At 44.9% G+C, this 27,264-nt stretch overlaps 1 protein-coding gene across 2 annotated transcripts in view; it reads left to right on the top strand.

Annotated features, from left to right (window-relative positions):
- Positions 1-27,264, top strand: part of ROCK2 (Rho associated coiled-coil containing protein kinase 2) — a 173,856-nt gene that overhangs the window by 60,581 nt on the left and 86,011 nt on the right. For both annotated transcript variants that reach the window (XM_018558394.1, XM_018558395.1), the window contains 2 exons: positions 21,329-21,410; positions 23,915-24,015. In XM_018558394.1, coding sequence (XP_018413896.1) covers positions 23,950-24,015 — 66 coding nt within the window. In that variant the 5' untranslated portion in view covers positions 21,329-21,410; positions 23,915-23,949. Of the gene's footprint in view, positions 1-21,328; positions 21,411-23,914; positions 24,016-27,264 lie in introns of those variants that run through there.

Here is a 27,264-nt window from a genome sequence, read left to right as displayed (position 1 = left end):
AAATATAATTTGATCTTTTTTATGTTTTGATGATTTTGCTGCTCTATGTTCTGTTATGCCGGACAACAAGTGATGGTTTTTACTTGTCAGAATGCTTTTGATTGGATTGAAAGTAATTGGAAAATACTTACACATGTTTTGACCTTTCATCTGATCTGATTGGATCATGGAACTAGATGGAGTAGATGGAAACACATATGGGATGCCTCTCATTTCAAGTAAACTGGTTATTCAAAGCTGGACTCCAAGAAGGAAATCTAAAAAGCACAATTTAATTTATGTATTAAAGGAGAACTATGGAGTAAGTGTTTTTCCCCATAGCTCTCCTAAGGGTCATGGGAGGACATATACTAGCGTCCTCCTGTGACACAAAGCTCAGTATATCGCAAGCTACAGCTCGCTGTATACTGAGACCGCCGCAGCCGGGATGGATCCCGACATTACTGTCGAGATCCACCCAGCTGCGTGAGTGACCGCTGGCTCTGCCTATCTAGAGGCAGAGCCAGCTGTACCCGCCCCCTCCATTCTGCCAGTCAGCGCTGGAGGATCGTAGCGGGGAGGGGGGAGAATCCCTGAAGGGAGCCGTGACTGGCAGTCACGGCTCTCTGCAGGGAAATGATCGAGAAGTGAGCGAGCGACTGTATATGTTCGCTCACTTACCAATCTCTATTGAGCCGACGTGCGACAGTTTCATTGTCACACGTCGGCTCTAACTATGAGGTTGAGTGAAAATCACTCGCCTCATAGTTCTCCTTTTAAAAGAACTGAATCTATTTTTTTTTTATTGTCCTTGGTTAAGGGAGGAGTATAACTGTGAGCTAATTAGGCTCTGTTGTATTAGCTAGAGTTGTCAATCTAGCACTGGAGCTTGCTGACAGGAAGGAGACAGCAGGTTGATGATGTCACTAGTGCCCTGATGGAACCTTCAGTGTCCAATCATCAGGCCCACGTAAGTCAATGACTTTGCTTCATCACTTAGTTGCAGTAGAGAAAAGTCAGATCATCAACTGGTCTAAACTGCCTGAAAAAGTAAGCTGAATCACAGGATAAGCTTAACAGAATTACAAAACCTTTTGGCAGGTAAAACCCGCACGTGTGTATATATTTCAGGTATGTAGTTGACTATTGGCCTGGAATTCAACGTCAGGCTAGGTTCACACCTAGGCGATTTATCGTGCAAAACAGAGATTTGAATTCAAGTCTATGGAAGCTGTTCACACTTTTGCGATTTGTAGCGCAGTAGAAATTGCCTGCCACTCAAAAAGGTGCAGGAGCTATTTTCGGGCGGTTGTCGCACGGTTTTGGTCTATTAGACATGACTATGAATTGAAAAACGCACGTCAACGGCTCGGTTTTTAAAGCAAAAACGCGCGACACCAGCTCAATCGCCTAGGTGTAGACCTAGCCTTTACGCTAGGTTCAGATCTGAGCGATCCCGGAATGCGCGATCGTGTGCACACAGCGGTTGCCGCACGGCCTCATTAATTCCAATGGGGTTACATCTGTGCTGCGATTGCTAAAACAAGGTATAATTACTTTTTTTTTGAGCCGCGATCCTCCCGGCGCAACTGTGGTGCCATTAGAAAATTATGACCCCGCCAGCGCGATCAGCTGTGCTGAGCGACTGACTGCAATCTGCGCGGTTTCGTGCACGATTGCCGCGTGGTCACGGATCGCCCAGGTGTGAACCTAGCAAGTTGAATCACATACTTGCTTCTATTATCTCTTGGGGACTCTAGTTGAGAGATATGTCCAACGGAAATTCCCAGTTCCTCTCTCCTGCTTGGGCCAACGCAAGGCCAAATGATGGTGTCACGCTCTTCCTCCTTCTCCCTTCCTCTTCTTCTCCATAATATTAAGACAAATAATTGGGGAATGGAGGATAACAATTTTTACTAATCATCTGTATTTTTTAAAGCACACTTGTATGAAGAGAACCATGAAGGATGTAATTGCCGACTTTCTTCTGAACATGATAATTACCTGGCTGTCTCTGGCTTCATCCCTTTTGAGTTGCTGACCTAATACAAACATGCAGAAGGTCAGCAAGATACCAGAACTCCTGATCTCCATAGTTGTGAAGTACAAAATGTCAGCATGGAAGCTTATCAAATTTTTGGAAGTTCATCAATGGAAACCATCATGTTCCATCACTGAGGGTTTCTTTTAAACTGTAGATGGTGCCCCCCTACTAAGCCTTGGCGTTCCTTTGAGTCCCTCCAAACCTTGAAGACCCTCAGAGAATGAAGGCCAGCTGGCCTCATGAAAAGTCTTTGAAGGAACCCTGGATAGAAATTGAGATTAGATGTACTTCTTAAGCTTTCAACGAAAGGGTTCAAAGAGACTAACGTCTAATACTGTGCGTCACAAATTTCACTTCGGGAATCCCCTCATTAGTTACAGCTTTATTACATGGCAGGTCTTCATAAGACAACTCAATCGTTTTTTTCCTGGACTTGCTCCAGTGCTGATGGCAATTATACCACCAAAGTACTGTACTCCAGGTGCCAAACCTGTTAGAATTCTCAGCATTTTAATGTGTGCGTTTCTTACCGGTTTTGTTCCTAAAATATCTATGGCTACTTTTATGGACCTGTAGTGGGGTAAAATGAAATTCCTTGGAAACTTTTCTTGGAGGAGATGTATGGTTTCGTGTCCAAAAACTGGTGAATGTGTTTTTAATGGAATTTCTTAAATTCTCCTTTTTAAATTTCTACCACACAGTCTCCCTCCTCTTGGTAATCCTGAATTATATTAAATTAATGTAAACTCAACTGAATAAAATGTATTAAAAGTTTATATATCATAAGAAATTTCCTTCTGAGTTGGGTTTTGTTTTGTTGTGACAGGGTGACAACACAGGAAATAAAATTGGGGGACAATGCATTGTTACACTAAAACAAGAAATTAAGCTAATGGAACAAGAGCCAGTAGAGAGTAATATCGGCATTGGTGACAGTGTTCCAGTAACACCATTTCTCGCAAAGAATATTATAGGAAGCTCTATATCACTATATATAGTCCAATCACTATATATATCTTAAAGGGACATAACACCCCCCCCTCCCATGCTGCTGTAAGGACTTCCCTTTAAATGATGCCTCTTGTTCCGATCATCATCTTCTTTACAGTAGTTTTCAGCAGTCCTTCAAGCACTGGTGCGGGTCTCCGATCCAGCGCAGACTGCTGTCTCTTCCTGTCCCACAGAGTCTGTCTGATGTGCACGCTCACAGCTGCGTGCATTGACTTACAGTGAGTCTCTCCTCTCCCCGCTGGTGATGTCCACTGCACATGCGTCTGCATCCTCCTGCACGTCCGCTCGAGATGCTACAGTTCTACAGCCGGGAGTGAGCGGCGGAGACATAGGTCATTTTTTATCTTTTTTTTTTTATCAGTAGATACTAGAGCTGCAGCTAACTATTATTTTCAAAATCGATTAGTTAGCCGATTATTAGGTCCGATTAATCGGATAAACAATAAAATAAAGTTTAAAAAAAGGCTCCAGTGATGGGACTACTAGTTTGTATTGAGTATATATATATAAAAAAAGACTTTAAAAGAGAAATATGGGGTAAGTGTTTTTCCCCACAGTTGTCTTAAGAGTCACGTCCTCCCGTGACCCAAAACTCAGTTTATCGTGAGCTACAGCTCGCGGTATACTGAGACCACCACAGACGGGATGGATCCCAACAATGCTGTTGAGATCCACCCAGATGTGTGAGTGACAGTTGGCTCTGCCTATCTAGAGGCAGAGCCAACTGTACCCGCCCCCTCCACTGTCTGTTCCTCCACTCAGCGTTGGAGGAGCGGAGCAGGGAGGGGGGGAATCCCTGCGGGAAGCGGTGACTGACGGTCACCACTCTCTGCAGGGACATGATCGAGAAGTGAGCGAGCGACGGTATGCGTTCGCTTACTTCCCGATCTATACAGCTGACGTGCGACAGTCTCATTGTCACATGTAGGCTCCAACTATGAGGATGAGTGGAAATCGCTCACCTCATAGTTCTCCTGTAATGTCACTTGAAAGCCCTGATGAAGGGTGAGTGTTTTTGACCAATGAAATGTGTGTGAGAGCCACTAAAGGGATTTGGACTCCCTTACGATCCGGTCTGGCTTCTTGGAATACAGTGAAGAAACTGCGTGGCTTATCCTTTTATCTTAGCAGTTCTTCTGCAACGATACTAACTCATTAACGGACACACATACCCATTAGAGGAGGAGTATGCAGATGTGTATGTGTATGACAAAAGTAGAGATGCAGCACTGCAAGCATATTGGGGGTGGGAACAGGGAAAGTAAAAGTCGTATCAAAAGTTACCTTCAAGTAAATTTAATAACAATTGTTAAAGGATAATTAAACCCTCAGAGTTTTTTGCATACATCTATTGATGGCAAGCGGTAGGTATATGCAAAAACATAAAAAAAAAAAAAAGTGACCAAAAAGGTTAAACCTTGGTCGTGTCTCCGCCGCATGCTCACGTCCGAAGATCTAAAATATTCTTGGGCAGCCGCAAAGGATGATGGGGCGGGCTCATGTGCAGTGGAGATCTTTAGCTGGGAGAAGAGAAGAGACACAGGGTAAATTAATGCACACAGACATCGGGGGACACAGAAGACACAGCAGTCAGTGCTGGATCATAGAGTTCTCAGTATACCGCGAGCTACAGCTCGCGGTATACTGAGCCTAGGGTGACGGGAGAATGCTAGTTTGTGTCCTCCTGTTACCCTAAAGAGAACTATGGGGAAAAGCCTTAACCCCATAGTTCTCCTTTAAGGTAAGTCCTTACACTAACATGGGAGGGGGAGGGAACAAAGTTAGAGTATAATGTCCCTTTAATGTGTTCTCAGTACAAATTGTTTGTATCCGTCCTTTGGGCAGCCATTTCTGGCAAATAGGAGCATCCAACTTCATGATGTGCCGGACAGTTTAATGTGGCGTTTAGCCTCATATTGCAGCATGAAGAATCATCGTACAGACTAAACAATTCTGGTGAACGAGCCGTGAGCTGCGTTTCCAGTGATTTCCCAGCTTGCTAAATATGGTTTGAAGGGAAGATAACGTTGAACATGGTAAATCCTCTTTGTGATGTTTTAGACGGGCGGCAGGATATACTGCATTTCATGGAGATAATTCCATAAATTCTGACCAGCCTCTAGAGCAGCAGCCTGACTGTAGCGGCGGTGGTAACGTCACCAACCAGCGATAAATCTTCTCCTGTACAACAGAACTTTCTTCCTGCTTGAACATCACTCTTTTTCACTGAAGTATACACAAAAGAATTAAAGGTCGACGCCTGGTGATGAGTAATATCTTTCCATACAAAGCCAGTAACCACGAAACTTATACTTGACCTTCCTGGCGGTTATACTTGACCTTCCTGGCGGTAATCCCGAGTGTGGCTCGGGGTTAATTTTCAGTACCAAAAGCGATAACCCCGAGCCACACTCGGGATTACCGCCAGGAAGGTCAAGTATAACCGCCAGGAAGGTCAAGTACATACCTTGTCCTCCGGCCAATGCCGGCATCCGTCTTCCGGGTCCTGTCCCTTGCAAGCGCCCGCGTCGCAGGGGGGCAGGACTGGCGGGAGATTCAAAAGTGAAAAAAAATACTGAGATAATCAGACCGCCAGGGAGGTTAAAGAAGAGTTCCGGGATTTTCTTAAACGCACCATTGCAGGAGGGCTGTCCCCCGCATTGGAAGAGTTAAGTGCTCGTTTTGTCTAGGGGGGTCAAATGAAGCAGTTATACTCATCTGATCCTTGGTCACGCGGCAGTTGGCACTCACCTCTCTCCCTTTCTTGTCCTGCTATGGTTCGTTCATGAACCGAGGTACCACTGTACACATCGCTCAGGTGTGAACAGGAACCATAGAAGAACATGGAGGTCTGAGCGTCAAGCGTTGAAGTGTTTCTGGCAGAAGGAGCCACAGCGCACAGCCGGGGATCAGGGATCCAACACAATTCTGGAGATTCTTCAGTCAGCGATATCGCTTCTACACAGTGCCGGGAGAGGCTGATTGTAACTTTTTTTAAACGGTTTATTTTAGTCAAATAAAGATGATTTAAAGGTCGTCTTCTATAGGTTCTCCTGATGATATACGTTCTATATACACAGAACCATCTAGTGCAGGGCAAGGAAACGTCAGCACCCCAGCTGTGGTGAAACCACAAGTTCCGTCAAGACTCTGACAGACACAGGCATGACTCCTGGAGGCATGATAGAATTTGTAGTTTTACCACAGAAGGAGTGCTGTCAGACAGACTCAATGATGTTGAGATCAGGGCTCTGTGGGGGCCAGACCATCACTTCCAGGACTTGTTTTTCTTTATGCTGAAGATAGTTCTTTTTGACATTGGCTGCATGTTTGTGGTCGTTGTCCTGGTGCAGAATAAATCTGGGACCAATCACACGCCTCCCTGATGGTATGGAATGATAGATAAATATCTGCTTGTATTTCTCAGCATTGAGGACACCATTGATCCTGACCAAATCTCCAACTCCATTGGCAGAAATGCAGCCCCAGACATGCAAGGGTCCTCCACCATGCACTCATTAGTGTACCGATCCCCAGCCCTTCGGTGAGCAAACTGCCTTCTGCTACAGCCAAATATTTTCATTTTTGACTCATCAGTCCAGAGCACCTGCTGCCATTTTTCTGCACCCCAGTTCCTATGTTTTCATGCATAGTTGAGGCGCTTGGTCTTGTATCCACGTCAGAGGTATGGCTTTTTGGCCACAATTCTTCCATTAAGACCACTTCTGGCCAGACTTCTCCAGACAGTAGATGGATGTACCTGGGTCCCACTGGTTTCCGCCAGTTCGATGCTGATGGCACTGCTGGATATCTCTTGATGTCGAAGGGAAGTACGCATAATGTGTCTTTCATGGGCTGCATTAAGTTTCCTTAGCCGACCACTGCGGCTATGTTTATCAACGTTGCTCGCTTGTTCTTCAAAAGAGCTTGAGTAGCACATCTTGAAGCCCCAGTCTGCTTTGAAATCTTTGCCTGGGAGACCTTGCTGATGCAGTCTTACTACCTTGTGTACTGTGTTCAGTCTTGCCATGGTGTATGACCTGTGACATGAAACTGTCATCCACAACCTCACCTCAGCAGCAGAGTTTGGCTGTTCCTCACCCAGTTTTCAGCCGCCTACACAGCTGTTTCTGTTTCAGTTAATGACCTACATAGGAAATTGATGATCATTAGCCCTTGCTTGGTATAAGTGGCTAATCATACGCCTGACTCTAATCCTACAAAATCCCTGACTTTTATGCAACTGTAAGCATTGATGCTGGTTTGGAGCCAAAGGGTAGTCGCACCAAAAATTGATTTGATTTTAGATCTCTCTTCTGTTCACTCACTTTGCATTTTGTAAATTGATAAAAATATATATTTTAGAAAGCATTCTGACTTTACAGCATTTTTTACACCTGCCTAAAACTTTTGCACAGTACTGTACAGGCAGTCCCCAAGTTACATATATCTGACTTACAAACGGAGGCTATTACTGTACAGCAGGGGTATTTGTAATGCTACCGCGCTCGTGCCAACGAGGGGTGCCCAGCTTTTTGCATCTGGTTCGTAGTACTGTACGTACATTACAGGAAGTTGGCTCTTGATGTGCAGACGAGGGGTGCCCGCCTCTTCTTCTGGGTCACTGTGAGGTTCTTACTGCTGTCTGTATCCTCATTAGAAATATTTAATCCCACTTCCTGTCCTTGAGACAACAGGAAGTGAGAGGAAATCTACCCCTAGGAAGGGAAATTCACTCTGTAAGAGTGATCATGGGAAAAAGGTGTCTCCATGAAGGTTTATCACCAATCCGTGTTTCAACGACAACCCAACATTTTCAAAATCCAATTGTCACAGGGACAGAAAGTGAGGTGAAATCTTCTGAACAGGGGCACAGACAGCAAAACAAGCTTTACAGGGGGTAAACCTTTTCCTATGCTATCCAAAACAAAAATTTTTTTTGGGCTGGAGTTACACTTAAAATATGTACCTGTTCCAATTTGCATACACTTAAGAACAAACCTACAGTCCGTATCTTGTTTGTAACCCGGGGACTGCCTGTAATATATATATATATATAATAAATGGACGACATAATCGGTTCTGCGATTGGTTTTAGCTGATGCCTGGGGTTGATGTATGATTTTTTATTTCTACCCAGCCGGTAAGCTATTTTCCTCCTTGCACCTCATGGTACTTGCGGCAGCACACGTGCCCGGCATTCAGGATTAGCGATGATACGTTACTGTGGCCAGCTGCACTCGTGAGCGGAAGATTGGCCAATGCATTCCTGCAAGCTTGACTGCATAACCTTTTTTTAAATTTTTTGTTCAAACAAAATGTTGATGCTGGCACTTCTACTGGCCCTCCGCCAGCATTGGGACAGACAAAATGCGGCATGTCGAGCGTGCCAGTCATCCGTGTAAAAGGGTTTTTGCTAAAGAAACAAGACCTGTTAGACGAGCCTAATCAAAACTCATTTATGCTGTAAAATGGCATCTCGCGGCCATTGACTCATTGCTTGTGTTTGCCTTCAGTATCCATAATTGATACTTTTGTGGAAAGTTAAACAACTCCAAAGCATCCGTTTTTGTACGCCGCTAAACTACATTGTGTAACAAAAACATGCTGGTAGATCAAATGACTTCCCCTCAAATTTTCCCGAATGTGTGTCAATGACTAGGTGGGGACATTGAATTGTAAGCTCCTTTTGGGGACAAGGACTTGTGTGGCTGTCCTATGAACTCTGCAACGTTGTGAAATTTGTCAGCACAATATAAATTAATAAAATATAGGCAAGCATTAGGCGGGGTGAGTAGGGATAATTGAAGCGTCATGCAATCAATTGTTCTGGGTCCTGTGACACTTGGGGCCCATTTACGCTAGGCCGAAGCCTTTTACTGCATGGGCTATTATCCCCTGTGTACGGGCGGTGCATGGCGGTGCTTTTCATTGTTTCAGACCATCACAGTTGACATTTTATTTCTTTAAGTTTTATTGAATTGTCCTAAAATGACACTTTATTTAGGTTAATGTTCCACAGCCGAGTTGCATTGCGGTGACTTCAGGTGAGCTCTGGTGCATGAGCAAAAATGCATCTCGTCTTCACTTTTCTGCAACACACTGCAGCCCTCTTTAAGTCAATGGTGCAGCATTAACTGGCACATAGAAAAAAAAGTTTTGTTTTCCTTATTGGGGATTTGCATTGTTCTTGTGCAGAAAACCTAGTGTGATCAAGCCCGTAGGGTACCTAAAGAAAGGATAGACATGGAATTCAGGAGCCAATCTGTCCAATCCAGGAGCCAGCAGGATTAATGTATTTATTTCTTACAGGTATTTACATAGCGCCGACAATTTACGCAGCACTTTACATAGTTGCACATTCACATCAGTCCCTACCCTCAAGGAGCTTACAATCCAAGGTCCCTATCTCACATACATACAGAAATACAGGGCCAACTTCGAGTGGAGCCAATTAACCTTCCAGCATGTCTTTAGAGAGTGGGAGGAAACCGGAGTACCCGGAGCACACAAGCACAGGGAGAACATGCAAACCCCTTGCAGATAGTGACATGGCTGGGATTCGAACCGGGGACCTCCAGTGCTGCAAGGCAGAAGCGCTAACCACTACGCCACTGTGCTGCCCCAATGTACTTTTAGAATCCTTTAAAAACCCCCCCCCACCCCAAAGTCTTACATTTCCCTGCCCTCGCTGTTCTGAGTTCTTTGTTGTGTAGCCGCACAGCCACCTCTCCTGGAGTGTCCTGGCTGAGCTCTTGTGCTAGTCTTTACTTTGCCAGGCCAAAAGTCACAACCTCTAATTTGTTTTTGGACCGCCTTTAGCTTTGATTACGGCACACATTCGCTGTGGCATCGCTTCCATAAGCTTATGCAATGTCACAACATTTATTTCCATCCAGAGTTGCATTCATTTTTCACCAAGATCTTGTAGTGATGATGGGAGAGTCAGACCTCTCTGTAAAGTCTTCTCCAGCACATCCCAAACATTCCCAATGGGTTTAAGGTCTGGACTCTGTGGTGGCCAATCCATGTGTGACAATGATGTTTCATGCTCCCTGAACCACTCTTTCACAATGTGAGCCCGATGAATCCTGGCCTTGTCATCTTGTAATATGCCCAATGTGCCATCAGAGAAGAAAAAATCCATTGATGGAAAAACCTGATCATTCAGTATATTCAGGGAGGCAGCTGACCTCATTTGTTGCCAGATGAAACATATTAATCATTGCAGTAATTATCCAATGGAAGGCTCTGACCTATTTGCTTAGCTAAATCAAGGTGGTGACTTTTTGGGCCAGGCAGTGTACATTCAGTCATATGAAGGGAGAGTCCAACTATTATGTATGCCAGTGGTGCACGGCCTTTCCATAGGAATAAAGCTTCTTCTGAACGGGGCCCAGCCCTGAGACTTGGAGTGGTGGTTTTGTGGCTTCCAACGGGCCACAAGATATCAGAAGAGTAGAGAAGGATACATGTCAATCTGGCCATATGCTGGTAGATTTTAATTCAAATGTTCATGTGGAAAATTTAATCAGAACATTCAATAATTCCATCAGAGACTTGAGGAGCGTCAGTAGAAATTTCATTTAACCCCTTAATGACCGAGGCCTTATTAAAAAAAAATTCTACCCATGATATAATCCGTATTTTAGGCCTGAAAGTTACTTCAACCCCCCAAATATTATATATTTTCTGAAAGCCAACACCCTGTAGAATAAAATTTTGGCGGTTTAAATTTTTTTATGTTGCACGCCATTAGCGCAACGTATTATCAAACCCCAAAATGTAGTGACAAATGCCCTTAAATGCCCCAAAACACAATTAAATACCCATTTTTAAATAAATATAAAAGATGAGGTTACACCGAGTAAACAGATACCCAACATGCCCAGGTGAAAAATTGCGTGCGTCTGTGAAACAGATAAATTTCAGTACCACAAAAAGTCCATAAATGATGATGCTTTAAAAGCACCTACGGGTCATCAGTTTAGAGATACGCATAAATATTGGCCTTAGAATTATTGCTCTCACTCCGGCGTGCGCGGGCCGATACCCAACGTGTAACGCTATCATGGTTTCCACACATAGGCGCACCAGATGCGTGTTTTACTTGAAGACACGCGTGGGCGGGGGACTTTAAAAAACATTTTTACATTTTTTTTCATTTAATATTCATTTTAAAAACTGTTTTTTTTTTGGTTTGTTTTTTACTTTACTTTAATTGCTATCACATAGGGGGGCTTACAAGCCCCCCATGTGATAGCAGATTGGCAGTGACAGGTACTCTTTAAGGTGATGCCGGGCTTCAAAAGACCCCCAGTGTCACCTTTACCCTCTCAATAAGCTATTGAAGTGCAGATCGCACATCAATAGCTTATAGCTGGGCTCCAGGAGCTCAGCACTGACAGCTATGGGACCGGAAGTGATGTCATCTGCATCGCTCTCTGTTCCATAATACGGGGAGGAGATCGGTGAACGGAGGTTCGCTGATTTCATCCCCAGCTTCCCCCCGACACCAGAGAAGCCGGGCCCGTAGGAGGGGCAACGGAGCCCGGCAAACACAGCGGGAGTGTCGGGCGGGGAAGCGGCCCGTTTACTGGCCCGGAGAAGCGATTGGGGCGACAGCTGAGTCGCCTGATCGATTCTATTGTAAAGCCAACAGTCGGCTTTACAATTGTAAACAGAGTCCCGGTGTCTTTAGCGGCCGGGAGTCTGTTTAAATGGGCCCGGTGCCAGTGACGTATTATGTCACTATGGGGGGTTAACATTAGATTTTGGAATGAATGGAGTTCCTCGAATGAAAATCACATTAACTATTAGAATTATTAAAACATTTTCATCCTAATCCTTTGACTTTTTTTTCTCTCACTACGGTTAAAGGAGAACTATGAGATGAGTGATTTCCACTCACCTCATAGTTCTAAGCCGACCTGTGACAATGAGACTGTCACAGGTCGGCTCAATAGATCGGGAAGTGAGCGAACATACTGGGTTCCCTCACCTCTCGATCCTGTCACGGCTCTCTGCCGTGACAGGGGGAGGGGCTGGATTCCCCCCTCCCCGCTCCGATCTGCCAGCGCTGACTGGCGGAACGGACGGGGGAGGGGGCGGGTACAGCTGGCTCTGCCTCTAGGTAGGCAGAGCCAGCTGTCACTCACGTAGCTGGGCGGATCCCGTCATCTACGTCGGGATCCGCTCCAGGTGCGGCGTCTCAGTATACCGCGAGCTGTAGCTCGCGGTATACTGAGCATAGGGTGACTGGAGGACGCTAGTTTGTGTCCTCCCATTACCCTAAGTAGAACTATGGGGAAAAACACTGACCCCATAGTTCTCCTTTAAAAACCATTGTTTGATTTGACCCCCCTGGGTAGATACAATGTGTTACCTTTTATGAGCGGATTCGCTTGCAGCGTATGTGGACAGTATTAGCGGTTCACTGATTTGGTTTCGTTCGGTGGTCCGGAGTTGCTATTTCAGGCTCTGTGTGATTCATCGCTGGTCGGAAATGGATTGGCCAGCATGTTTGTTTTCTAGCAGTGTCGTGTCAGAAATGTGTTTCCTCTGATATAAGAATGTCTGCGCACTAACAAGAATTTCATGTATTAGAAATGACAACAAAGTGAGTGTCAGTGGAGAAAGCCAAGCCCCGTGTATTCTACACATAGGGAGCTGGTCCTGCTGTTGGAACATGTGTTTACACTTACATCCTTGATGTATGGAGGCCATGTGCTACTACGGGCTCTGGTGTAAAATAGATTTGCAGGAACAGGTAGCCGGGTCATGTTAGCTTAGTGTTGGCTACATTTGCACAGCAGCTGAGAATTGATGAACTCGGTGACTTTCGGGAAAACTACATTGGGAATACGTTCCATTGCCATTTCTTCTGAAAGGCCGGCACCTGCCGAGAGGGTAGAAATTTGGTTTCAAATGGGAATAAATAAGTTATGTTTGCAGCAGTACTGGCGATCGAGAGGTTTCCTTGCTGTTGCTTATGCTGGATGTTTGTCATGGGTCCCATCGAGTATTGGTCTTCCTTCTGACCAAATATTCAGTAGACTTCCCTGCTGGACTAAATTGTGTTCAGAATGGATGCATTTTGTGTGTTATCATTTGCAGTATATATCTTGTGAAGAGTCAAACAAACATGGAGTATCCCCAAAGTCGTTAAGCGTAGCGCTGGCAATGGGGTGCCATTGAATACAATGCACCGCCACGCCCCCTCCCGCCCCAAAACGCGGGGTGAAGTTTCACAGCGATCGCGGTGCATTCCAGCTGCTACCGCTCTGGCATGCACACGCTTTCGGTGTGAACAATTTGTATTGAGATCGAAGTCCATCACATGAGTGAGCTTGGAGTGGTGACTACTTTACAACACACACAGGGACCATGGGGAAGAAAAGTAGCCCCCGTCCAGAAGGAAGGACAGTGTCAGCACCAATTCAGAGATGATTTGAGGATGTACAGCCGAGTGATCCACAAATAAGATACATTTGGTAATAGTTAAGATACTTGAATGTATTTTTAAGATTTAGTGTCACTTTAAATAGTACCTTTTTTTTTTTTTTAATAGGTCAGGGGTGCGTAATTTGTATCGCCTGATGCCCAGGAAGTGCAGTTCTGGGCACCAAGCAGGTGTTTTATTTCTATACAGCCACCCAGATAATTTGTAAGCAGCCTGGTTGTCTGTCCCCCCTCCACCCCACACATGGTCTGTCACCCTTGCCATTGACAATGCTGTGCTCGATCTCTTGTATTGGAGGGCAGGTTCCATAAAGAGAACCTGTCACCTCCAAGTGCTATCACACAGGGGCTTGCTAGCTTCTGTGTAATAGTAATAACGTTAAGTGGAAAAAAAATAAAACTGTGGAAAAAAGTAAAAAATAATAAAATAAAGTACAATCATAATACATTTTGTTTTTTTAAACCAACCCTGTCGCCCCATCCACCTTGCATGCGAATCAACACGTGTAGGGCATTGTGTGTGTGTGAGTACTGCCCCTTTCCACTGTGGGCCATATTGTGGTAGCCGGGCAGCAGCGCTCTCTAAAACACACAATGTGCATTAAAGGGAAAGTTCACTTTCCCAAGTAATTTGGGAAAATTGAATTAATTGCTCAAATCTGGCCCCCCTCTAGCCCTTCCCCCAACCCCCCTGACCGTGCTGACCAGTGAGAAGTGCTTCTTAACACGCTTACATTCGGTTTTGGTTAAAATTATTTTTTGTAGGACAAGGAGATTGTCATAGGGTGCATGTAGATTGGGCCCCCACTTTAAATTTCCACACCCCTGCGGTTATCTAAATGTCAGATCAAAAAGAGGTCGTCGCTATGTCGTCCTGATGAAGGGACCCTGCGTGGCCCCGAAACATTGGCTACCTAATGTATGTGACGCTGCGTTTCAAGAAATGAACACAAAGAATTAAACAATATCTTCCGAGTGCTGGTGATCCTTTCTCAAGATCAAAAAGAGGGACAACTGAGGAGGGATGAGGGACAGAGGGATCTAGTTCCAAATGATAGACAGTCTGGTGGTATGCACTTATCCAGTCCATTGGAGGGACCTGAAACTCCCCCAATTTTTTCGATTGAGCTGCTGTGGCATTGCCTAGATCTATATTGCTGAGTTATGTTCTACAGGGTGCACCTTCTCAGAATCTTTCAGTCGGCCTGTGTTGTAGAATCCTTACCTTTGCACAGCAGACAATAAACCCAAAAGTGATTTCACATATCGTTTGATAATTCTGACATGTTGCTTAATATTCATCTCCGACCAATTTTCTTTTCCTCTTTAAGCACCGTAGTTAAAGTGACATTAAAGGCAACATTTTTTTCCCCTCCCCCCCCATGTAAATGTTAGCACTTGCCTTAAATGATGTCTCTTTTTCCGATCTTCCTCTTCTTTCCCCATGTTTTCATGTGTCCCTCCAGCGGTGTGACGTCACTCCGATCCATCGCTGACTCCTCTGTCTCTCTGATCCAGCGGTGTCTGCAGGCGGGGGGACGCGTCCATAGACTTACCTTGCGTCTCTGCTCGTCTCCCGGCCGAGAATCGGAACTGCGCATGCGCCCACCCCAAGATCCTTTGCGGCCGTACGAGCAGTTCCTGATTCTCGGCGCGGGAACGAGCGGCGATAACGAGGTAAGTTTTAAATGATTTTAAGCGTTTTTTTGTTTTTTTCCACACTTCTTGCCTATATCTACTGCATGCTAGCAGTAGATATAAGCAAAAAAAACGGAGGGTTTAGAACCCCTTTAACATTCCCCGGGTCTGTGTAGGTGGGAATCGTTAACAATTATGGGATGCACAAGCTTTTTACAGTTCTTACATTTTTTTCAAAGTCTGATGGAGAAAAAGGTGTCTATATTCCACAAAAATAATTGCAGTAATTGCATCGCTTTTAGTAGAAGATAAGTTCTCCAAACTACATATGAGAGCGTCAGAAACATCTTTCTGTTTGTCTAAGATACTTTTCGTTATACATGAGGACTGTACCTGTAGTTGGTGTTTGGTTGGCCAGGTACAGCCGTCTTTGTTGTGCCCAGCAACCCCTTGCGCAAGCCAAGAAAACCTGCGGTGAGAGGTCCATAGGCTGACCTCTTTGTAAAGGTGCCCATACACCTTACGACCATCGCAAGACTTTTGTCTTGCGATGGTCGTATGCTTATTGAAAGCTCGTACGATCTGCCCACCTCGGACAGGCAGATCGTACTTGCGATCATCGAAAGCCCGCCCCGCTGAGGCGCGGGCTTCCGATGACCGCCATGCAGAACGGGCAGTGTGCGCGTGTGCACACTGGCCCGTTCCGCAGCTATCGGACAAGCAGGCTAGAAACCCGCCGACAATCGTACGATTCTCGGCGGGTTTTCGAGCATGTTGGTTCGACAAAAGACGTGCGACCGTACAGTAAAAACGGTCGCACGTCTTCGTTCACACTGCTCGATTCTCCTACGATCGCGGGATTTCGCCCGATTCTCGTACGAGAATCAAGCAGTGTATGGGCACCTTAAAAGTTCTATATGCCCAGCTGTCATGCTGACCTTCTGATGTTAGTACTTTGAGTGCCGCCTCATCTAGGGACTGGTAATCTGCAATGTAGTGAATTAGTGAATTTTGTTTTTTGGGTTTAAATACACTTGAAGAATTGACCACACGTGTAGCCCACCTACTGTGTACGCATCTCATCGGGTTCTCTGTATTCGGTAAAGGCAAACCATTACAATCTGCAGCTTAGTATGCTTGTACTGGTGCCTGTCATCCCAGCCAGACAATAAATCTTGCACCATGTTGAATGCCACCAACACTGGTGTCCTGGAATCACTAATCCTACACAGAATATTCCAAAAAAGAAGAGCGAGAGTAAGCCAGCAAAGCTAGTAGTCATCGCAAAGGTAGACCTACCTGTCTCTATCTATCCGTAGGCCTTTAAATAAAGAGACACTCAATTCATCTGTGTTTATGGAAGTGCTAACCAACGTCTGATGGTTGGATCTTGTCTACATGACCACCTGCATTTTGGTGTCCATGGCCAACTTTAGGTTGTCATTCAACACGGGTCCTTAAGGGCACCCATAGACATTAGTTAAAAGTCAGAAGGTTCTAGCAGTCTTTCAACTGGCACCACATTTATGACTTGTCAATGAAGCTTGCAAATTGGCGGGGTTAGATATCTTTGTACATCCGTTGCATAGTGCTGCATGTGCATGGAATGCCTGCCTGCAAAAAGGACTAGAGAATTTTTTCTATTTTTCATGTTATGTGTTGATAAAACATGATTTAATGTAATATTGGTACTGTTGGTATAAGTACCTGAAACTTTGCCCTTATTGTAACCTGCATTTCAGTCCTGGTGCGCTTCCAGTTAGGCGGCACTGAAAGAACTAGTGATCGTTTGCTTTAAGCTGCACAGTCACTAAGTATTACATCCTCAGCACAGAATGACATTTGTGCCTGTGGAGAATGGGGATAGCAAGGCCACGCACTTGCTATGGATGTGGTCTAACAGTGCTGTCATAGCACAGCGGAAGCTGAGCATGAAATCATGTCAGTGGCAGGTTTCCTGGCAGCTGGAGAAGAGGCTGACAGGGTTTCCTGCTTACACGCATCATGTCCAGTGTTCTCTCCACAACTTCTAAGCTGACTTTCTGCCGTCTCTCCCTAGTGGAACCCAGACAATGAAAGGTATATATAGATATTAGCAGGGCTGGACATATTCCAGGAGCCAGGTAGCCAGTAAAAGAAATGACCGATGTTGGCTAACATTTTGGAGCCTCATCTGTTGTCAGTGGAAGCTTGCAGTCCCTGGCCCATTAATGTACACCTCTGATTTTGAAGGAAATATTACAAAAAGGAGGTTTGGGAATGTGAGTATTGCTCCTTTTTTTGGCATTTATGAAGGTTTTCTGGTACTTGAAAAAGTTAGTGTTAAGCCCCATATCTTGTACCAACAAAGCCACGTTTTTGTGTACCATTATGCTAAGTATATGGCAGTAGTAACAGGCAAGCCACAAGCAAGTGCACAGGATCATGTAGGCCCCAAAGAGGATCAAAGAACCCCCGGGAGCTATTAGCCATATTGGCACACTATGGCAAACTTGCCTGACAAAGCGATCCCCTCTAGTGCTGCAGTGTCAGCACTCTTCTTCCTCGCTGGTGCTTCCCTCTTAGGTCTCGTTCACACCTAGGCGTATTGCATATGCGCGTCTGTCGTGCGTTTTAACGATTCGCGGTAAAAAAGTTGCTCGACCGTCGCGCGTTTCCGACGGCTACTTGGCTGTATCCCAATGGAAACGTGCAACAAAACGGCCCAAAGTAGTACATGTACCTTTTCAGGCGTGGGCCGTTTTGTAGCGCGTTAGGGACGGGCGGAAATACGCCAAGGTGGGAACGAGACCATTGAATACAATGGGATTTATATTTTTGAGCGTTTTGTAGAGCGTAGAACGCGCTACAAAACGTTCAGGTGTGAACGAGGGCTTAGGCCCCATTCACATGTAGCGACTTATCGCGCATTTTTGCCGCGCGATATCGCGAGAAGTCGCCGGCTAATGGAGGTGTCTTAGCTCCATGTGGCTCGTCGCGGTCGCAAGTCGCTTCTACAGGACCCTTTTTTCGGCGGATTTTGCTTTTTTTCTATGGAGCCCGACGGAGAAGGTCGCGCTACCGCCGCTGGAACGTCGCCCCGAAAGTCGCGCTATCCCGGCCGCTGCAAAGGTATGTCGCTACATGTGAATGGGGCCTTAGTCCCGGTTTTCTTCCGGGATCAGAGTTTTTGGCCACTTGACTGGCCAGGGCCAGACGAGGTAACTCGTGTGCACAGGAATAACTTTGTCTTGGCAGGAATCTTGCCAAGTTTGTGCACTGAGTAGAAAAAAATAGTGCTAACAGGAAAATAGGCGGATGTATGACAGAAGAGACCTTTAAAAACACTTGGAGGAACTCTACCCAAATCTTCAAAATAACAACAAAGGTAACTTTTGAAAAGGTCTATTGACAATCTACAAACAGATACTTCTGGATAATTGCCGGCTTTGTATTCTTTGCATACCTTATTTTTCTTTTCTCCCCCAGTCTTACAGTGGCCATTTTAACTAAAGGCAGGTTACTAGCTCTCCCTTTACTTCCTGGAACATGTGACTAGGACAGGTGACCATGCACATCATCTCATGGAAGGAAAATGCCTTTCCCTGAGATCTCATGAGATTACGGGTGAAATTTCCGAGCAATGCTCTGCTGATGTATCCTTCCCAGGATGCAATGCTTTGGCACAATTACATTATTTGTTCCAAAGTGGACCAGGAAGTGGGAAAAAAAGAAATTGTTCATAAAATAAAAATATGTCCGTTTAATAAATGTGAGATGATTTTATATCAGCATGCAGAGCTGTATGCTGATGTGATTTTTAGTCAAAGGGGGTAAAGGTCAACTTTAACACCCAATTGAAGTCACAGAAATAGATATGTAGTCACTGGGCTTTGTACTAACCTCCATTTTCCTAGTCTTGCCTCCACTATCCTGTTCCAGCTGTTCCAGTTGCAGTACATCAGCGCTCCTGTGCGGTCATCCAAAAGTTCGGCCACCCGAGGGCAAAACATGCAATCTCTTGACATGTTGTGCTGTTGGATGGGCGCACCAACGCTTTTTGGAGAACTTGATTCCGCTGTTTGGTGAACTCGTAGGTGCCCTGACAGGGGTTGGAGAACTTGATGGGGATTGTGAAGCCATACAGGTGCAGTGACGGGAGTTAGATGACTGAATGACAGCGATACGGCTGGCAGAAAAATGCCATCTGGTCTAAATCTTCTACTTTCTAACTACTGGCAAGTCGCCAGATGTGACTTCACCAGTCGGAGAGATCTCAACGGGTCGGAACCTGTGACAAAACACCGGCTTGATGTTCTTTGCATAGCTTATTTTTCTTTTCCTCCACATTCTTTTCACAGTGGCCATTTTTTTTTTACCAAGGTAAAAAATTTTCTATCTCCCTTTTTCTTCCTGGAACTCTGGCACATGTGACTAGGGCATGTGACCATGCACATCATAAAGAGAAGTACCTTTCTTTGCAATAGTTCTCTTTAGGGTCACAGGAGGACAGTGCAGATACGCTCTGGAGCCAGGACGGCACCCGATCTTATTGGTAGAACCATCTGTGCCCACTCCTTCCCCCCCATCCGTCCCTCTAGTCAGATCTGGAGGAATGGAGAGGGGAGGGGGGAATCCCTGCGGGGAGCAGTAAGTGAAAGACACCACTCTCTGCAGGGAGAAAATCAGAAACTGAGAGATCAGTGGTTTGTGATCGCCCAGTTCTCGATCAATGGAGCCGAGGTGTGACAGATTCAGTGTCCCACGTCGGCTCTAATTATGGGGATGAGTGTATTTCACTCATAATTCTCCTTCAACTAATGAATGTAAGATGCTTTCATGCCAGCATGCAGAGCTGCATAGTAAAGTGATTTTTAGTGAAAGGTCCACTTGAAAGTGTCTGTCTTCTAGGTTGGATTGTTTGGAACTGGACTCGAAAAGCTTTGCAAAGGAAAGGGTGATTTTTTTTTTTTACAGAAGAAAACAGTCAACAGGAGCGTTAGTCACTACAGAACAGCAAAGCCACTGATTTCATTCAGCTTGCTAGCTGGAGTATAAGCAGGGAAATCCCCATCGGTCCTCCAGTGGGGATAGATGCGGGACTTTCCATTTTCTGCTTGGGAGTAGAAAACCTCTTTAAATGTTTCCATTGTTGTCATTGGGAGCTTGTTTACTTTGGATCTAGATTGGACTGTCTGGTCCCTAAATTCCCCACATATGTGCCAATCCCACATTGAAGTTAAAGTTGACCTCCATCATCTCTGTTGCATTTTTCTCTTTGCTAAAGAACTCTTTTTAAGATGTTGAGTTTTTATTCAAGGCATCTACATGAGTGGCATCTACATGAGTGGCATCTACATGAGTGGCATGTATACATGAGCGGCATGTATACATGAGTGGCATGTATACATGAGTGGCATGTATAGATGAGTGGCATGTATACATGAGTGGCATGTATACATGAGTGGCATGTATACATGAGTGGCATCTACATGTGGGACAACTATTCTCCATTATAATTGGCCATTAATCTCCGTATCTGGGTACAAATACCGTAATACCTCGGTTTACGAACGCTTCTGTTCACGTACAATTTGGTTCGCAAACAGTAAGTTCGGTAAAATTTTGCTTCCGTGCGCAAGCTCCAAATCAGGTGACGAACACGACCGCGGCCATCTTCCCCCGCTTTGACACGTGGCCGTGGCTTCCTACAGTCGAGATCGCGGTCGCAGACAGACCTGTGCATACGTGGCCACCTTATGGGGAAATTTGATTCGGTTTGCGACCAGAATCGTGGAACGAATTCAGTTCGTGAACCGAGGTATCACTGTACCTGTATCCACTAATCGGTATTGCTTTAAATATAGAGCAGATGTTGGTAGGAATGGTTTAGAGATGAGAAGATGAGATGATTGCTGATGATCGTGCTCTTCACTTGGCTGATTCTGTAGTGTGTGTTCTAAATATTTGGGTCTTTCAGATATGACAATTTTTAGGAGTGTTTTTAATAACGATACAGAATACAAGTTAGGGCCAGCAAATGCTCGTTGCCCAAGCACCAGCTCTAATTTTCTTGCCATATTGGCTTCTGACTTCCAGGACTTGTTTAGCCCCAAATACCATCTGTTTTATCTGAGAAGGTATTTTTTTGTAATTCCACATTATTTGTTATCTAGTGACCCGCTAATGTGTTTTTTATTTTCTTTTTTCCCCCAGGATGGACTCAATTCTTTGGTCCTTGATCTTGACTTCCCTGCACTGCGAAAAAACAAAAATATCGACAATTTCCTCCATAAATGTGAGTAAATGTCTTACTTAAATAGCTAATGTGTCTGGTGGTGTTTGTGCTGTTTATAGCTGTACTGTTTGCACTAAAAAGAGCAAAATTCAAAACAACTCAAATAAATCTTTTATTATACCTGATACTTTAGTATGCAACGTTACTGCAGTTACTATCCACGGAAGCCCTCATTCACTCCTATATTTTAGGTGCGATTAGTGATTCCTGCAGCAGGTATACCCAATCTGCCGTTTACAAGCGGCAGTTGTCACCCATTCAAGGTAATGATCGGGTGACGGCCCCTGCATTTGAAAGCGGCAGAACGCTGGCACACCGCATGTAATCAATCCGAATCCATGGATGCACGATTGATGTGTCCAGGGATAGTGAATGATTACTAACTGCATGTAATCCTATCACATACAATCACATGCAGTGTGCCGGTGTTTTGCCACTTACAACTGCATTAGCTGTCACCCGATCATTAACTTGAACGGGTGACCGCTGCCGCTTGTAAACAGATTAGGGATTCCTGCTTTCTGACGCAGGAATTACTAATCGCACCTAAAATATAGGTGTGAATGCAATCTTAGGCTGGTTATTAAATCATAGAAATCTCTCTGATAATGGGGTGTGTGTGTGTGTATATGTAGATAGATATATATCTATATATAGATATATATCTATATATGATATATATATCTATATATGAAATATATAGATATATATATCTATATATAGATATATATATATATATATACTCTGAGTGGCCAGATTATTAGGACCACCCCATCAGTACTTCGTTGGGCCGCCTCGTGACTCCACGAGATGATGAAAGGTGATGCGAGGAATCTGACACGGTGCTGTTGCCCTTCTGTTGTCTTGTACCAGTCTTGCCACTCTCTGTTCTGCCCTAACATTGACTAGTCGCTGACGGCCACAATTCGCACGTTCAGACCCAGATTTTCGGCTGACAGTCCAGTCTTTAAACACTTTAACAACAGCTGCTCTTGAACATTTAACGAATTCTGCTGTTTTGCTGATACTCGCTCCATGGCTCCGAGCGCCAACAATCATCCCACGTTCAAAGGCTGTTAAATCGCGTTGTTTACCCATATCTTCAGAAAAAAATCACTTCTACTGTCGTGGTAAACAACCTGCTTCCCTATTTATAATGGTCTGGCCCTCTAGCAACTTCAGCGCCAAATTATAGCTAATTATAGCTAATTTGCCTACAAACGTCAGGTGGTCATAATAATCTGGCCACTCAGTGTATATTATGTTTTATATAATTTTTTTTTTAGGGATGCACTGAACTTTCAGTCTGCCGAAAACATATCGGCCGAAAATTGCACTTTTGGAAATTGCGGTGCATGCCTGGTTTTCCTCCTCCCCACTGGGCGCTGCTTTGTGTCCCCTCTGACCCAGTGCAGCGTCCAGTGTGGACGAGAGAAACTGTCAGAGGAGGCTGTGCGGTGCGGGGAAGGAGAGCGCTATGAGTCGCGATGTCGCAGCAGGCCGGGCTCTCCTCCCGTACCACCCCGCTCAGCCTCCTCTGACCGATCAGGATGGACAGCGGGGTGGGGCGGACACAGCTGTGCTGCAGAAAAAGAGATTGTGGACTCTGTGTCCTTAATCTCTTTTTCTATTTTAAAAGGGAGATATCAGGGGTCTGTCTAGCCCCCTGATATTTCACCGATGCCCCCAGTAGTAAAGTAAAAAAATACAAATATTTAATAAAAATCAATAAATTAAAATATAAAAAAAAGGTTAGAAAAAAAGATACATTTTGTTTTCGGCCTGACATAATTTTTTTAACATTTTTGGTTTAAAATTTTCATTTCGGTGCGCCTCACACACACACATACATGGAATATTGCAGGCAAAGAGAAAAGTATCCGCAAGTTTGAAAATATTCCTGTGCAATAACCAATCAATCAGGCTGCTGAACATGCTTCTTCTTGCTTTTATTTATAGGAGAAATGGCCCTGATAATGATAAAACATTGTTTGCTTTCATTGAGCCATTTATGGACCACTTAAGAACTGCTGCAGAGAACCAATGCTGAGTTCTAAAAAGACACAGTATCAAAGCCTGCAGTCAGCTGAATATATTATTTATACATGCTTTATAACAGTACTTTTGAATGTGATCCTAATGCAAGGTCCTCTTTAATGGACCATGTGTATGGTTTATATCCAGTTTCTCTGTCATGGGGCTTGCTAAAAACAGGGAAGAGATGGGGTGTAGGTACAGTTCAGAACTTACCTGCATAGAGAATAAAATGGTGGTTCTTGTGGATTGGTATTTTGTGTCCCCATTGGTCTTATGTTGAGCTGGCAGCTGACATCTGTATCAGAAATGCACTATTTCTGACCTCTGCTCCCCTCTTAGCCTTGTTATAGGTCAGTGGGGACCGGAACACATTATCAAGCATTGATGACATTATCTTTCTTCAGATACATACCTTAAAAGAATATGGGTGTTCTTTACTAACCAATCTCGAATGGTGGTGTTTTCAGATGAAAAAGTCGTGGGTGATGTTCGAAATCTGCAGATGAAAGCAGAAGATTACGATGTAGTGAAAGTCATCGGCCGAGGGGCCTTTGGTGAAGTCCAGCTGGTAAGCAATGGTTTTACATGGGCCCCTGTACACTGCTGGGGGGTGGTGAGAAGATGGCTGTTCTGGACTCATGACTGATGGGAGGCATTTGATACTGGGGGCATGCTTTAGAACAGTGGTTCTCAACCTGTGTAACCCCAGGACCCACATCGGTCCTTGGTCATTAAGTTGTGACCCAAGTTGCACTGCAATGGAATGCACGGCATTGCGGTACCGCGCATTACGACGGTGCGGGTGATTGAACCGTGGGTGGGAGGTGCGTTTGGGGTGCCATTCAAATGAATGACAACGCAATGCACCCTTCCACATCAGAGTGCGTAGTAGGAGTGATTGTGTGGTACAGTGTGTTACTCTCCCAGGACTGTTCGATTAACACACTGTCCCAGTGTGAACGGGCTCTCAAAAACACTGACAGACACAAACAACCACAGACACAATCTCACACACAACCACAGACACAATCTCATACACACGTATACACTCTGAAAAAAAGTTTATTTCTCTTTTAAGATCCACCCAATCTCTCTACCTTACAAGAACTGGAGTCAATCCTCAGCCTGGGGTCCAATGTGGGCTGCTGTGCTGTGATGGAGCTCCATCCACGTGTGTATTGCTTGTATAACCCCCTTCCGCTCCCTGTAGAGATGCCTGGAGCTAGAACGTGATGTCACTCTGGTCCAGGCACCTCTACAGGGCCTGCGGGGAAGCTGTAAGCAATGCATGTATGGATGGAGCTCCCTCGCGGCCATAGCCCCACCCCACCTTAAGCTGACACTCGGCACCAAGTAGCATATGAATGCCTGTTGGCACGAGAACTGACAGTGCTGCACTAGGGGGAGGCTGAGAAGCCTCTCACCTAGAAAAGTGGAAGGTGCACGGGGACCCACTGAACACGAGGTCGCGACCCACTTTTGGGTCACGACCCACCAGTTGAGAACCAAGGCTTTAGAAGACCATCATAGACTGGAGACACCATTACATGAACCTGCTAGAGATCACTTCTATTACCACCCGTTCACAAATTAACACTTCCTTTATGCTCCCTACAGCCCCCTTAAACACATACTTTTGCCACATTTGATTTTACTCTCAGCATTATAGAAGATCAGTGGAAAAAAAATTATATTCGGGACGGCTTATACTCGAGTATATACGGTAGATCACAGCAAAAGATATTGTGAAAGAAACCAACTGAACTGTTTACCTACTAGAAGCCAGTATAATGAGTATTTTTCTTTAGTTTCTTGAAAAAGCATGCAAACACAGACTACCATCTTCAAGGACCCAGACAGTGAGACCGGAAGGGCCACATGTAGCCCCTCAGACCACAGGTTGTGACCAGGGCTTTTTAGCGTAAATTGCCACTGAAGGGGATCCCAGCAGCTTGGTTTTCCCTCTGGCTCTTTGTTCCCGAAATATTGTTCCTGAGGGTCAGCCTTGTGAGAACTGTCAAAGGGTGAGGATTTTATTTATTTGATATGCTTAAAACCAGAGATGCACCAATATCGTTTTTTCGGTTTGAGTAAGAGTACCGCTATTTTTTTTCCGGTGCTCACTGATACCGGAAGTCCCATTAATGAAGCCAGGCATCGTGTAATGACTCGCCACCCGGCTTCCCGATTAGCAGGGAAGCCGTCTCCAAGCTTCCTCGTCACCAGGTGGCCAATCATGAAGCCTGGGGTGGGTAATGACTCACCACCTGGCTTCCTGATTGGCTAGCTTCTCGACCAATCAGGAAGCCAGGTGGCAAGTTATTACACGGCGCCCGGCCTCCTGATGGCCAGAAAGCCGGCTCCACCTAGTGACGAGGGAGCATGGCGCTGTCTTCTCAGCCAATCAGGGAGCCGGGCAGCGTGTAATGACTCACTGCCCGGCTTCCTGATACCCGAAGTTTGGGTATCGGGCTAGGTATCGGAGCTATTGGGCAAGTACGAGTACCCGCCCAAATACTCGGTATCGGCACCAATACTAGTATCGGTGCGTCCCTATTTAAAACATTTAAAGCCTAACAACAGTGTGGTCTGCCCACCCTCTTTTTTGAGCATTTTATTTCATTGGATATTTGTATAAAACAATTAAGTGCATGTAACAAACTCCTAAAACTACTAGATGATCATCAGAATGAATTGTCACTACCATTTGTACATCATCTCTCCATTTGTCCCTATATTCTTTTGGATGTCCTAGGCCTTCACCAATTTCAAAGATTATATCTTACAGGACAACTTTTTGTTGATTGAAATTGATCTAATCTTTGAAGGTTGGCATTGCCGTCTGTCTCCACTTAAGAGTCCTATTATATTAAGACTTGTCTTCTGGTAACGATTCAGCTGTAGGTCTCCTGGCTTTGCCCAGGATGTGCCTTAGGAGAATAACATTCACTTGAAAGACTATAAATGTCAGTAATAAACAATGTAATCAATAACCAGAAATTATGGTCTGTTTAAAGTAGTTCCAGAACACAAGGAAAATGACCATTTGGGGTCTGACATGTCAAATAAAAACTATTCAAGAGGTTTTCCCAGTTTTGTTTGAAGTTGTGTAGTAAATCTGTTGAAAGTTTCTAATTTGAACTATAAAGATAGAACCATAGACCTATTTGTATTATGAAGAATTAGCACACTTTAGATACCTCCTCCTCTCTTTGTGTTGAAAAGTACTTGGAGCATAAAAAATCCAAACAAGGAGCAAGATCTTGTTTAGTTTTTGATGGTCTAAGGCAGGGGTGCCCACAATTTTTCAAATGACGAGCTCAATGAGATCTACCAGCAAAAAACACCTGCATTCAGGGGTGGGAGGGGGCGTGGCGGTGCATTGAAGTTAATGGCACCGCAGCCCTGCCCGCACCCGGAACGCAGGCACACAAGTGCCTGCGTTCCAGTCCAGTGCGATCTGCAAAAATGCTGCCAGCATTATTTTTGCAGATCGCACTGGACTGGAACGCAGGCACTTGTGTGCCTGCGTTCCGGGTGCGGGCAGGGCTGCGGTGCCATTAACTTCAATGCACCGCCACACCAGGGAGCTGGTGTACTATCAAAGTTTGTGACTGCCAGCATAATGCAGCTTTTACAAAGGGCAGATAAAACATTTGAAAACTCCTTGAGAAAACACTTCAGATCTGACCTTTGTTCATCACATCCTCTTTATAGAGTCTTCCTGGGTGTAGTACAGCCAATGACATAGTAACTTTACCCAAAGCTGCTATTATGGGTTGGCCACTGTCTACACCACCCATTTTTTTTTTTTTAT

The sequence above is a fragment of the Nanorana parkeri genome, unplaced genomic scaffold (assembly GCF_000935625.1).
Source record: "Nanorana parkeri isolate BGI_ZX_2015 unplaced genomic scaffold, ASM93562v1 scaffold336, whole genome shotgun sequence".
NCBI classification, from domain to species: domain Eukaryota; kingdom Metazoa; phylum Chordata; class Amphibia; order Anura; family Dicroglossidae; genus Nanorana; species Nanorana parkeri.
The sequence above is the reverse complement of the archived record's forward strand: the minus strand, read 5'-3'. Positions and strand labels throughout refer to the sequence as shown.